The sequence below is a fragment of the Schistocerca serialis genome, chromosome 8, assembly GCF_023864345.2.
Source record: "Schistocerca serialis cubense isolate TAMUIC-IGC-003099 chromosome 8, iqSchSeri2.2, whole genome shotgun sequence".
Classification (NCBI taxonomy): domain Eukaryota; kingdom Metazoa; phylum Arthropoda; class Insecta; order Orthoptera; family Acrididae; genus Schistocerca; species Schistocerca serialis.
Genome location: NC_064645.1, coordinates 422,845,775 through 422,861,060, shown reverse-complemented (window position 1 = coordinate 422,861,060; position 15,286 = coordinate 422,845,775). Strand labels below are relative to the sequence as shown.

The following is a 15,286-nucleotide window of genomic DNA, read 5'->3' as shown; positions in this document are numbered from 1 at the left end:
CCGCTCTTCTTTGGATCTTCTCTATCTCCTCCGTCAACCCGATCTGGTACGGATCCCACACTGATGAGCAATACTCAAGTATAGGTCGAACGAGAGTTTTGTAAGCCACCTCATTTGTTGATGGACTACATTTTCTAAGCACTCTCCCAATGAATCTCAACCTGGTTCCCGCCTTACCAACAATTAATTTTATATGATCATTCCGCTTCAAATCGTTCCGCACGCATACTCCCAGATATTTTACAGAAGTAACTGCTACCAGTGTTTGTTCCGCTATCATATAATCGTACAATAAAGGATCCTTCTTTCTATGTATTCGCAATACATTACATTTGTCTATATTAAGGGACAGTTGCCACTCCCTGCACCAAGTGCACGTGCCTCCGCTACCAGCACACCTCTCTGAATTAAGAAACTGGATTGAGGCAGCTGTTGCTACTGTCACTGAAGACCCACTTATCAACGTTTGGGAAGAACTCGGCTATAGACTTGATGTGTACTGTGTGACAAATGGTGCTCACATTGAAAATTTATAAGGTTCTTGGTAAAACTGTTTGAGTTGCTCTTTCATTTGACATGTCATTTATAACTCTTACGTTTAATATAATAAATATTATAAAGCGTTAAAACCTCGATATTCATTTATAACCACCTTGTATATAAGCGGGTTGGAGACGAATGGGGAGGCACTCTGGCGACAGTAGGGGCCGCCATTGTCTGAACTACTCTAACATAAGCGTCTTTGACAGTCAGTATGTTCTTATGGCCTGGTGCCCGGTAATGAGCAACACGTAAACAGCGAAAATGATCGGATTGTCTCGAGAGTCTGACGTGAGCATGTTCAGCAAGTGGTTGAGGGGCTGTGAAACCACTAGTGGGCGACAAGACGTTGGACGTCCACGCCGCATCGCAGAATGGTGAGATCGAAGGTTTTCTCGCTCTCTAAGGCAGGATAGGAAGCGCTCTATGGCATATGTATTGTAACAGATTACAGCACTGCTGCAGTCGCCAGTGTTTCGAAGCACACCGTTCAGCACACACCGTTCAGCACACACCATTCCGCACACAATGTTCAACATGGGGATCTGCATCAGCCGACTCTTAGGTGTTCCTATACAGACCCAACGACAGCGTCATTAACGACTACACTGGGCACGGGATCATTGTGACTGGACCATTGATGAATGATAACATGTTGCCTGGTCGGATGAACCGCATTTATTGTTACACCAGATCTATGGTCGTGTATGGATGCGCCGTGATGCAGGTCAACGACTGCTCGAAGCATGCACTGCGGCACGTACGCAGGCCGCTGGGGCAGTATTACACCGTGGGGGACATTAACTAAGCCTTCCATGTGAACTACGGTAATAATCGAAGGTAGCGTGACAGCTGGTGGACTACGTAAACTGTAATGCGGACCACCCGTATTTCTTCATCCTTGATGTCCTCCTCTACGAAGATGACATCTTCTGCCAGGACAGCCGTCTGTGTCACATGTCCATGATCGCGCTACAGTGGTCTGAGTAGCATGACAGTGGATTCGTGTTTACGTCTTGGCCACCAAATTCTACGATCTGCACCTGGTGGGAAACATATTGGACAATATCGGGCGCCAGCTCCGTACCCACAAACCCCGGTCCCGTAATATACGGGAATTACTTGTCCTGCGTGTAGTCACGGGGGGCCACATACCTCCGGAAGCCTACCAAAGACTTGCAGTGTCCATGCGACGTGCAGTCGCTGCTTTATTGCGTTCCACAGGCGGACCAACAAGCTATGAAGCAGGTAGCAATACTGTTTTTGTCCATATATTCATGACGCACACTCTGTCATGAACAAGACGAAATCTGTGCAGAAGGAAGTCCTCAATCAAGTATCACATCTGTCATATTTCGCATGCAAGGTTTATTAGTGCGTGGTGCGGAATTTTATTGAAAGCTTAATGGAGCCAAAGGAACGAGGCATAATCCTGAGCTCCGCTGTGTACTGCTTTCTTAGTTTCGTGAACTGAAAAGGGAACACTCATACCTGTTAATTAAGGATTCTGATAAGTCTGAGGTATGTTGTCGAGAACCTGTACTTACTACTTGGTTAGCGACAGCCATTACTATCCGAGAAAATCGATTTTGAAGCTTTATAGGTACCTGCTGTACCCGTAGTGTTAGACCAAGCGAACGTGGTTGAGAGGTTCAAGTTAGCGACCACCATGCAGGCCATACAGTTTCAAACCCTTTCCATGTACTTTTTATATATTAAAAATAGTGCGTGTCATGCAACATCATTCAAGTTTGGAAGTTTGTGGTAAGGTCTTATGGGAACAAATTGCTGAGGTCATCGTTTCACAAGCTTACGCATTACTTAACCTAACTTAAACTAACTTACACTAAGGACAACACACACACCCATGCAAGAGGGAGGACTCGAACCTCCGACGGGGCGAGCCGCCTGCGCCGTGACAAGACGCCTCAGACCACGCCGCTACCCCGCGTGGCAACATCGCTCAGAAACAGCCACTTCCACCTTAGTAATATCATTAATAAATCCATCATTACAGCACATTTCTTCAAATGTATATTCCGTTTGTCGTTCATACTCAAAACTCCAAATATTTGATTGCTACAAAGAGTTCCCAACGATGGACGAAGTAATAGCAACTGTGGAAGGATTCCACATACAGATGGAAGTGTTCATCGCTGCTATTTACGTCGATTCTGTTGTAATTAGCACCAATAGGAGCTACTGCCAGTATCAATACACGTACAACAGATCCCTGGCGAGACAAGGAGTGAAATTCTATTTGAAGAACATTAGTTACTCTTTCACAGCACATTATACTTTAATTACGGCGCGAAAATTATTCCCTTTCCACCTGGAAAATTTGCTCAGATTGTTCAAAAAAGAGCTGACGATTTGACTCGTGAATTACCAAGTGTAATTGTGACCTGAAGCAAATCAAGGAAGTTAACGGAAGCGCTGCACGAAGAGTTTTGAAAACATCTCATTCTTCCGTATGTGTGACAAGAAAAATTCCTTTATCTTATTGATTTGTAGGGAGGGAGGACTGATCAGACACTTCACGATCAGATCTTTGTGTATGAAAGATAAGCGTGAACCTGCACCGTAAAAATTATCCCACTTCCCTTTGCCAACCCTGTAATGTTTATTTTTACAGGCAGGTTGAAATTGTCACGAAAAAAATTTAAGACATGTGCGGAAAAAGGGGATATTCCTCAAATTTATAAACCTTAAGGTAAGTGTCGCCATCTATTGCTGGGTACGGAAACTACCAAAATTGACATTGGTTTCACCCCTAAATATCCTAATGTGATATTTAGGCGTGAGATCAATGACAATTTGATAGCTCCCGTATCGAGCGACAGATGGAAACACTTATCTCTAAGCTTCTGCGTTTGAGGGTTTGCCCGTTTTTCCGCGCATGTCTTCAATTCATGATCTCGACTTGCTAAAAACTAACAGAGAAACCGTTTAAGAGAAGAGTCTATAAAAATACTTTCTTTAATTCTGAATCAATTTAATACAGTTGCTTTCATAGGAATGATGAAATATGTGTTGTTCACAACGGGGTTGATCTAAAGAACAACAGTCTTTTTGAAATTAAACAACCTGTGTTGGCCGATATCACTTCTGCAAAATCCGCGTGACTGCAAGGCAGTAGCTTTTATTAAATGTGCGTGATGGGCTTCGAATTTGTGTATCGGTTGCTTCTGCGACAAATACCGTATGGAATTGTGGTCTAGCACATCAAGCGAAGCAAGCCGTAGCCAGTAAGACGAATCTGTAGTCTATTCTGTAACAAACGGAACACATATTTGAAGTTGATTCCTGCATTGATGTATTAACAAATTACAAGGGTGCAAATGACTATTTTTGAATAATTTTGGATGACGTATACAATCTAATTTATCTTGTACCAATAAATTGGAAAAAAGTATACGGACAGGGTTTGAACCAGTACAGCCTCCGTGGAGGACGCAAATTTTAACCACTGAGCTACTTCCGCTTGATCAAAACATGATTAACGTTAGGGGTATAGGAAGTATCAATAAAAATTCCAACACTGATTTTCTTGGAAACTGTGTGTCGTCGCTTGAAAGGCCGCTTGACGAATCTCCAGGACAGAGCTACAACGTAGCTAAGACTCATCAAAATCTATGATTAACATGTCTGAGGGTCTCCTTGTCGGACGAGCCTCAAGAGGGCAAATAACAAGTAGCTTAAATAAACAAGCAGCGAAATTATACCCAATCGCCAAAGAGAAGCCCAATTTGTAGGCTTTAACCATATCAGGACCCTCACGTCGTTAGTAGAAATAGTGTATGTCATCGTGTGAGATAGCACTGCACGCTGTTTCCTTCTGGTGTGGCATCTGGTTCAAATATTTTAACACTAAAGCGGTCAAGACCAAAAACGAAGCCAACTTAGGGGTTACGTCCTTCGAAGACAAGATTACTACAGACGGAGCACAAGCCCATGTTTTGGAGGGATAGAGGGAAAAATCGCCATATACTTTCAAAATGAACCATCTGAGCATTTGTCTAGAGGTAATCAGGGAAATCACCGAAAATACAAACTTGCGTGGTCTGAAGAAAATTTGAACTGCCATCGTCTAAACTGCAAGTCCACCGTCTTCTCACCGTACCACTTCACTCGCATGGGCCATACGCCTATCCATCATGTCCCACATATGCTAAATTCAATACAGATGTGCTAATTGTGGCCGGCTGAAGTGGCCGAGCGGTTCTAGGCGCTTCAGTCTGGAACCGCGCGACCGCTACGGTCGCAGTTTCGAATCCTGCCTCGGGCATGGATGTGTGTGATGTCCTTAGGTTAATTAGGTTTAAGTAGTTCTAAGTTCTAAGGGACTGATGACCTCAGAAGTTAAGTCCCATTGTTCTCAGAGCCATTTGAACCATTTGCTAATTGTGCTGGACAGGTTAGCTGATGATCCTCGCGAAGATCATGTCGGGGAAAAGCAAGAAATGTGTGCGGGATTCGTCGTGCTAGAAAGCACAGAAATGTTGTGTCACACTCGCAGCAAGTACTTTATATGATGCAATGCCTACGGAGTTTGTGACGTGTCACATAACAAATTTACGGTATAACAGATCTGAAAACGATTGCATCTACCTGAAGCTGGTGTATATTATACTAGAGACATCCCCGCCCCCCCCCCTCTCCTCCTTCCTGGCAGCTTCGCAAAGTATCAGGACGAGTTCTCTGGCGTAGCGGTAGTACATCCACATCTGCATACGCCCTCCGCAAGCTATCACACGGTTCACGACCGCAGGTACTCTGTACCACCACTAGTCATTGTTTCCGCGGTCCCCACTGGAACTGTGAATGACAGCTCTGTCAACGCGCTGTCCTTTTTCTGTATATGTGTTTATCGCTATCGTATGACTTTAGTCACCTCAATGAGTATAGAAGTAGTGTCAATATTTTTAAAGCTCTGCAGTCTGTTTCACACCTTCGGCAAACCCTCAATGCCGCTCTCAGACACTTAATATTATTGTGCAATACTCTGTTTTGCACAATAAATATAGGGCGTCTGAGGACCGCTTAACTCCCCTCGTACAGCCATCAAGTATGGCTCCCGCAGGATCGCGAAAACAAGTTGAAACTAATTAGCGTGCGCAGAGAAACATTTATCAAACTCTACCGCGCACGTCATCGTTGTTTCCGGAGTATAGATCTAAGTCATCAACATACGTGGTTGAACAATAGCTCTTTTTAAGCCATTTGAAAACCTGTGTATATGTTTTTCTGTAGACGCAACTGTTAGTAGGAACCCTCAGCACTGAGAAAAAGAACCGGTCGGAGAAGAGATTAAGTTCGACATGTAGTAAAATCTCAGCAGAAGTCTGCTTCTTTGGTCCAGACTCCAGACATAGGCCTGGACGCTGTTCCTTCAGAGGCCAGAGACGGCGTCAGAAAACGTCGCCAAAGGAACGTCGCAGTCGGCGCGATCGACGCGGGCGAGATTCCCGGGGCCACACATGGGAGCGGGCAGGAAGCTCAGGGGAATTCTTTGGCACACTCGGGACTTTGTATGCAATATTCCCGCGCGGGGCGTCGCGTTCGCAGCCGCCTTTTTCATTCCGCGCATCCTTTTTCCAGGGCTCCGTTCATCCGCAGACAACTACTGTACATAACGCCGCTGCTCGCTTTGATCTTCTGCCCCTTGTTATATTCAGAGTGCGTGCCGACCGACGCCCCTGCCGTCCACGTTCTTTTGCGTCTCCAAAGTCTGAGGGAATGTCTGAATGTTCCGCTCTCCTCTCGAGGCCGCTATTTTCAGGTCGTGGAACAGCAACTTTGTTAGTCTTGGATCATTCGCAACGACTAATGAAAAAGGCAACTATTCTGTTTACTAGCACCCTTTGAATGATTTCGTATGGTATTATTATGATTATTTGAGGGACATGAAGCATTTGACTGGGGTGCAGTCTTTCAAATCTTGAAGTTATCAAGACTAAAATTCTCGGCCTGCAGCTATTAGAGTCAAAGTACATGAAATGGACGCAGTAGTTGAGAAGGGAGTGAAACATCTTCGAAATCTATCTCCGATGTTACTCTATCGATGTACAGGGCAAGCAGTACAGAAAAAACCAAGGAGAAATTTGGAAAGGGAATCCAAGTGCAAAGAGAAGAAATAAAGACTCTGAGGTTAACTGATGACATTGTTACTCTTTCAGAGTCGCAAAGAACTAATATGAGCAATTGAACAAAATGATTAGCGTCTCGGGTAGAAGTCAGAAGATGGACGTCAACAAAAGGAAAGAGAACAGTAACGAAGTGTAGTCAAAAAATCAGGAGATGGTAAGGGAATCTGGTTAGGAAATAAGACACTTAAGGTAATAAGGTTGTCTGCATACGGGGAACGTGGTAACTGACGTTTTGTAAAATGAAGGGGATATGAAATGCTCAATCACGGTATATGGAAAGCGAATAAAAAATATAGAAATTAGTTTACACTGAATGTAAGCTTGTGTTAGAAAGTCTTTCACTAAAGTAGTAGTCCTACTAGCAGCCTTGTATGCAAATGAAACGTCTACGACAAGAAGTACAGCCAAAAGAAAAACGGAAACTTTTGAAATACTTTGTTTCAGAAAATTTCCAAAAATTAGATGGATTGAGTAGAGAGAGACACTTACAGGGCACATGCTGAGCTAACAAGAAATGTTTAATTACTAGGGTACTAGGAGTGCCCCAGGGAGGTGTGATAGAACCGTTGCTATTTTTTATATACGTAACTGATCTGCCAGAGAGGGTGGGCAATAATCTGCGGTTGTTTGCTGATGATGTTGTGACGTACAGCAAGGTGTCGATGACAAGTGACTGTAGGGTGATACAAGATGACTTAGATAATATTTCTAGCTTGTGTGATGAATGGCAGCTGGCTCTTAACGGACAAAAATATGAGTTAATGCGGATGAGTAGGAAAAACAAACCCGTAATGTTCGGGCACAGCATTAGTAGCGTCCTGCTTGACACAGTCACGTGGTTTAAAAATCTTTGTCGTAACGTTGCGAAGCGATGTGAAATGGAATTAACTTGTGAGGACTGTGGTAGGGAAGGCAACTGGTCGACATCGGTTTATTGGGAGAATTTGAGGAAAATGTGGTTCATCTGTAAAGGAGACTGCATGTGGGACTCTAGCGCGATCTATTCTTGAGTGCTGCTCGAGTTTTTGGGATCAGGACTGAAAACGACATCGAAACAATTCAGGGGCGAGCTGCTAGATTTGTTACCGGTAGGTTCGATCAGCATGCAAGTATTACGGATATGCTTCGGGAGCTCAACTGGGAATCCCTGAAGGGAAGAAGTCATTCATTTCGAAGAAAACTACTGAGATTGTTCAGAAAACTGGCATTTGAAGCTGACTGCAGAATGAATCGACTGCCGCCAACATACATTTCACGTAGGGACCACGAAGATAAGGTAGAAGAAATTAGGGATCATACGGAGGCATATTAATAGTTGGTTTTCCCTCGCTATATTTAAGAAAACCTACCAAGACCTAAGTATACACCGGTGTCCAGAATGAAACCAACAAACCGTTATTTCCCGGTCCTGTGTCTAATTCATGATATATTCACACAGACTGTCAGCAGATGTCCGTATGATCGTGTTCTGCACGGAAGATGGGATTCCACCAACGGACAACCACGCCAACGATGGGTACCTACCAAACAGGGTAGTGTTTGGCGAATAGTTTCACATCCACAATCGCTGTGTACACAGTCACAGAGGGTGCCGTATCGCACAGAGAAGACACCTACCAGATTCTCCGCAGTGGAGGGTCACAGGAAGACTCAAAGTAGGACAGTCGGAAGCATATGTGGCTCGATGGCGTAATGTGAATCGTTCTGTTGTTTCTCGAATATGGGGACAGTTTATAGAGAGCGAAACTGTATCCCGTAGACCAGGGTAGGGCCGACCATGTGCGACATCAGAATGAGAGGACCGTTATTTGGCTGTAAGGGCACGACGGTACCGCCTTAGTAGTGCACAGCAACCAGAATATGACCACGCAGCACCCACTGGACGTGTTGTATCGAGGCAAAAGGTGTACAGAAGGCTTTGGCAGAGTGGCCTTTACTTTCGGAGACATGCTGCATGTGTACCTCTGACGCGCCATCACAGAAGGGAACTCTGGAATAGAGTCGTTAACATGCCTTCTGGACGGTCGAATAGTGAGGCAATGTTCTTTTCACAGATGAGTCCCGATTTGGTTTGGAGAGTGATTCTCGACGGAGTCCCATCTGGAGGGAATATGGAACACGATTTCGGGACTTAAACATTGCGGAATAACACGGATATCGAGGAGGAGCCCTTATGGTGTGGGCAAGGATTATGTTGACCTTTCTAACAGCTCTTCGTGAAACAGTACGAATGAATCGGCAGGGTTTAACTTCTGTCAGGTATTGGATTAGATCTTGGGATCTCAATGTACGGTTGTTGCGAGACGCTGCGGGCCCAGACTTTGTATTGATGGATGATAATGTTCGACCTCTTAAAGCACGGGTTGTTAACGTTTTCTTGAAAACGGAGGATCTTGTAGTCACGGCGTGGCCTGTTCGATCACCCGATTTGAATCCCGCAGAGCATGTCTGAGATGTATTAGGGAGGTGGGTTGGATCAGTTCAGCATCCACCAACCACTCTCCAAGACTTGCGAACAGCTCTGCAGAAAGAATGGGCATTATTTCCTCAACGTGAGACTTACGACATCATTCACAGCATACCCCGACGTGGGCAGGCCTGTATTACTGGCAGAGGTGGATACACTCCATACTGATCACATTAGCCAGTTCTCGGAATGTTGTGCAAATCCATTAAGTTGGAAAAAACCAAAAACATTATTTTCTACTGTTATGCATGTTGCAGTTGTTTACGTTCTGAATTCTTTGCATTGTTTCTACTTCACAAACACCTGTTTATACGGTTTTTTGGTAAAATAAAGGGAACCTTGCAATATTTCTGTCTGTTGCTTTAATTTTTGGCACCAGTGTATATGGCTGGTCGGGCTTTAGTCACCGCTCCTCCCGAATCACACCGCACACAAGCAAACCACTATACAGTGCATGGCGTAGAGTACTTCGTCCCCATGATTTTATTGGTATTCCTTCCTGTTCCATTTGGGTATTGAGAAAGGAAAAAAAATGACAATCTTTATGATGTCTCTGTTCCAAGTTGCCAGTACCCGTAGACTAATAACTGAACCCTGGACCATCGAGGGGCAAAAGTAGCTCTCTTAAAACGACAGGACACGAACAAAGTAAACCAATTGCATACAACGCAGTATGCTATAACCCTTTCCAGACAATCATTGGCAACGGTGCACTTACGCCTACAATATAGCATTGACTCTTTTGGACCGAGGTTTCAAAAACCGTGGATGGGCACGCGGAAAAATATGAGAATGTCGTCATTATTCCACCATAATCTAGGGAACTTGAAAACCTTACACAACAAAATTTTTGAAGGAATTTCCTCTGTTAATTAACTGGTGGAGAGGACAAACAAATCCAAAATTAGGGGACTATATATTTCCAGATGAGAAAGGTTGCTTTAGTGCAGTCCTCAAGTGACTCCTTCCAAATTCATTTCAACAATGGAACCCTGCGATACCTGTTTTTCAAATGGTTCAAATGGCTCTGAGCACTATGGTACTTAACATCTCTGGTCATCAGTCCCCTAGAACTTAGAACTACTTAAACCTAACTAACATAAGGACAGCACACAACACCCAGTCATCACGAGGCAGAGAAAATCCCTGACCCCGCCGGGAATCGAACCCGGGAACCCGGGCGTGGGAAGCGAGAACGCTACCGCACGACCACGAGCTACGGACCTCCTGTTTTTATGGTCAGGAATAAATATGATCAAAAATATTCGAAACTGCTTGTATTTCATCCAGAGAGAAAAAGAAGCCACATCTCCAGAAGACTGCATCAAAACACATTCCTTTGTACATCACAATTATTATCCCCAGTATTCTATCATCATTTGCTGCAAAACTGTGCGATGAGGGTGAACATTTTATAAATGTATACCAGATTTGTTTTTGTATAGATACCTTAAAACAAACAGGTATTTTTAGAAATGTGGTTTTTTATAACTTGTGGAATATGCCGAGTAAAATACGGCTTGCCCTATTTTTGATACGAGTATCACCCCTCGTGGTCTCGCGGTAGCGTTCTCGCTTCCCGCGCACGGGATCCCGGGTTCGATTCCCGGCGGGGTCAGGAATATTTCCTGCCTCGAGATGACTGGGTGTTGTTGTGTCGTCTTCATCATCATCATTCATTCCCATTACGGTCGGAGGAAGGCAACGGCAAACCACCTCCATTAGGACCTTGCCTAGTAAGGCGGTGCGGGTCTCCCGCATCGTTCCCCTACGCTCTGTAAAGAAGCATGGGATTTCATTTCATTTCATTCCATCACCACATCACGTGTAAATCATCAACTGTAAAATATTAAAAGTACTTTTACGTATGATGTTCTAGTGAATGCCTTGCAATCCCTTCCTGGAAATTTATTTGCAACTGTACATTTTGCTTTGCGTTTCCTTTTCAAGGTCTTTATGAAAATGTTAATAAATACGATGCATTAAGAATTGTTTCAGTTTATTTGTACTGTAAGTGACGGAATAACAGAATAATCGGTTTCCCCAGGTAGACTTTAATGTAGGACTCACGGATTACCTTTATCTACTCTTTCGGTTGAGCCAACCGCTGGTGAGGTCTTCGCTAAAATAAAGACTGACGCCTCGACCAGTCAACACCAAAAATACTATTTCTTGCTGAACGTTCGGCCATTAGGAGCTTCCATCTCCATTACTTTCACTTCTGGCTAAACCCTGCATTAACCATAAATTTGGACGAAATCGGTGGTCCCGAAGTTGGCACTGTCGCATAATCAGTTCAATTTTGCCACCCTTTTACTCCAAAACATGGTAGTTTACCAAGAGAAAGCCAACTTCTTCATTTGCTATTTTCCCAATTTAAAGCAATTCACGTGATTTCTGTGCAAAGATATACAGGAAAAAGAAACACTCTTGTGAAACACGGGAGTGCCCAGTCCAATTAATTCCCGTAATAGCGAGACACCTGCGTTATCCCGGCGGGCGTAGATGGTAGGGAGCGGCCTTACCGCAAAGGGCAGAGGCGCAGCCATATTTTCCATCTCATTACAGCGATGAGATGAGACGAGACGTCTCCTTGCCCGGCGGCGAGTAGAGACTCCAGATTAAGGGGGGCGTCGCCGCCCGGTACCGCAGGGGTTGACGGCGGGGCGGGTCTCCGTTTGATGTCTCACCCCCACACTCTGCGCTCCGGCGTGTCACAGACGTTTCCGCGAAAAAGTCACAGCCGCCGTGTTCTTTGCGGTCAGGGAGCAAGGGTGGAGCGAGGCACCCGCGCGTAAGTTAATGACGTCAGACGTGCAAGCAACGCGAGCTACACTCTGTGTGTGTGTGTGTGTGTGTGTGTGTGTGTAAGTGAGTGTGTATCCTCACGAGCGCTTCAATTAGATGGCTCGGAGCACACGGTCGTACACTAAAGGCGTCCTCTTTGCCGTCTGTTGCAGTTCAATTTCGTGGGCAAGTTACTCGGTCCCAAGGGTAACTCCCTCAAGAGGCTCCAGGAGGACACGATGACGAAGATGGCCGTCCTCGGCAGAGGTTCCATGAGAGACAAGGCCAAGGTAAGCTGCGCGACCAGCGTTCTCTTCTCTCTCCCCCTCTGTCAGTCTGTCCCTCTCTCTCTCTCTTTCTGTCCACCTTCCTGCATCCCTAACCATAAGCAGCGTTCCTGCATTTATTCCCTGTGTTTATTTACTACAAAAGTCTCGTATAAACGACACGCATCCTCAAACCTGTGTAAGCTGACGTGCTGCTCTCTAGTAATTTTTTTATCGAAATAATGGTAGGGTGATTTTCTTCGCATCTAAGACCACAGGTCCAATGATTTTCTTGGTATACGTTCTTCGTACGAAGTCACTCCAAACGAAATGCACACTACTTTTTTAAAAAATATCCATCTTTTATTCCACATGTTTGAAAGATTTACAGTATGTAGAATATCCTTTAGGAACAATATTTTCACTTCTCCACATAATTTCCATCCCTCTGAACTGCCTTACGTCATCTTGGAACCAGCGCCAGTATACCCGCACGGTAAAATTCTGGACCAACCTGTTGGAGCCACTGTTTGGCAGCGTGCACAAGGGAGTCATCATCTTCAAACCATGTTCCACGAAGAGAGTCCTTCAGTTTCCCAAAGAGGTGATAGTCACATGGAGCCAGGTCAGAACTGTAAGGTGGGTGTTTCAGTGTTGTCCATCCGAGTTTTGTCGGAACAATATTTTCATCTCTCACGTAATTTCCATCCCTCTCAACTGCCTTACGCCGTATTGGAACCAGCGCCTGTACACCCGCACGGTAAAATTCTGGACCAACCTGTTGGAGCCACTGTTTGGCAGCGTGCACAAGGGAGTCATCATCTTCAAACCATGTTCCACGAAGAGAGTCCTTCAGTTTCCCAAAGAGATGATAGTCACATGGAGCCAGGTCAGGACTGTAAGGTGGGTGTTTCAGTGTTGTACATCCGAGTTTTGTCATCGCTTCCATGGTTTTTTGACTGACATGTCGTGCAACAGCAAAACATCCTCCTTTTGCCGATGTGGTCGAACACGACTCAGTCGAGCTTGAAGTTTCTTCAATGTCGTCACATATGCATCAGAATTTATGGTGGTTCCACTTGGCATGATGTCCACAAGCAAGAGTCGTTCGGAACCGAAAAACTTTTCCAGCAGAAGGTGTAGTTTTGAATTTTTTTTTATTGGGTGAATTTGCATGATGCCACTCCTCTTATGGCCTCTTCGTCTCTGGTGAAAAATTATGGAGTCATGTTTCATCACCTGTTACAATTCTTCCAAGAAATTCATCTCCACCATTCTCGTACTGTTCCAAAAGTTCGCTGCATACCGTTTTTCTTGTTTCCTTGTGAGCCACTGTCAACATCCTGGGAACCCACCTGGCACAAATCTGTTTTAACGCCAACACTTTCAGTGTTCTGCAAACACTTCCTTCTCCTATCCTAACGTAGTGTGACAATTCGTTTACTGTGATGCGTCTGTCAGCGGTCACCAATTCGTTAACTCTCTGCACATTGTCTGGAGTGCGTGCAGTACGAGGCCTGCCGCTACGAGGACAATCATCAATATTGCCGTGCCCACTTTCATCACGTAACCTGCTTGCCCACCGACTAACAGTACTGCGATCGACAGCAGCATCTCCATACACCTTTCTGAACCTCTTGTTGATGTTTCCCACTGTCTCGTTTTTACAGCACAGAAATTCCATGACAGCACGTTGCTTCTGACGAACATCAAGTGTAGCAGCCATTTTGAAGACATGCTGTGACGGCACCACTCACGGGAACAGGTTGAACTAACTTTGAAAACAACGGGAAGGATGTATCTATACACTGTAAGACTTTCGCACATGCAGAATGAAAACTGTATTTTTACAAAAATAGTCTGCATTTCTTTTGGTGTGACCCTCGTAACATTATCTTCTACTGAACTTGTAATATCTGCCTTCGCAGGTGGTTTTTTTTTATGATCGGACACCCAAATAATTTACCTAGTAGGTTATTACATATAGCGCAACTTATATTTTGTTTAGACATTGCTTTCAGCTTCACGTAAAAATTGATCCAATGAAAGTTTGACACTATTTTGTAAGAAACAGCTTTTAACAGAATACTTGGGAAAAACCGAAGGCAAAAACTGTACAAGAATACCGAAATTCAATAAAAATTATCACTTTCGTGCGTCATAGAGTCGTTTTCCTTCTTCTGCCTGTTCCAGTCTACCTCCTCCTTGGCCTCTGCACACACCTTCTTCGAGTGCGGTAGCATTCCATTGCTTGTTGTGGGATTTTCTGAGATCCTGTATGCACTACATGCGCTTTCCAGTCTTCCTTTTGTTAAATTACTTTTTCAGTTAATGGTTGTGTCAGCAGTTCTTTCCGTTTTCTTCATTTCTTATTTTTTTCTTCTGATTTCCAGCCTTCCGTATATCTAAGGAACTTCATTCCCGAAACTTCAAGTTGCCTTAGATATTGAGATCTTAATGACAAACTTACTGCTCCATAGTGGGTAGCGTCATGACTTTATAAAATTTCTTTTCAGTTTCTCATCTCATTTTACCCTCTCATTTTCTTCTTGTCGTGGGACATATAAGTTGATGGGGATCAGTTTTCTTATTTATGTCTCTCTCTAATTCAGAAATTATGCCATACCGTAGGTAATGGAAATGGGATGCCTATTCTGTTATTATGTTACTGATGATTACCTTATTTCTTAACGGGCGTTTTCCTTAAAACGTTTTTGTTTTGTTGTGGTATCTTCAGATTACAACTTAAGCTTACATTGTGTAATCTATGTACTGTTGTTTGTAATTTGTCTACACTGCTTTATATGTTTGCAAGGTCACTGGCAAAAAGTAACGTATTAAGGAACTTGCCTGAGCCATTTCGTATACGTTGTGGTACTCTGTCCTTCATCTAATCCTTGATGAAGTCGTCGATGTCGATAATGAACAGTGTTGATGACGGTTGGTTGGTTGGTTGTTTGGGGAAGGAGACCAGACAGCGTGGTCATCGGTCTTATCGGATTAGGGAAGGAAGTCGGCCGTGCCCTTTCAGAGGAACCATCCCGGCATTTGCCTGGAATGATTTAGGGAAATCACGG

The 15,286-nt window shown here is 44.2% G+C and overlaps 1 protein-coding gene across 1 annotated transcript in view; it reads left to right on the top strand.

Annotated features, from left to right (window-relative positions):
* The window catches only part of LOC126417045 (KH domain-containing, RNA-binding, signal transduction-associated protein 2-like), a 318,731-nt gene that overhangs the window by 185,199 nt on the left and 118,246 nt on the right, over nt 1–15,286 (top strand). The window contains exon 3 of the mRNA XM_050084936.1: nt 12,117–12,233. Within this exon, the coding sequence (XP_049940893.1) occupies nt 12,117–12,233 (117 nt within the window). The remainder of the gene's footprint in view (nt 1–12,116; nt 12,234–15,286) is intronic.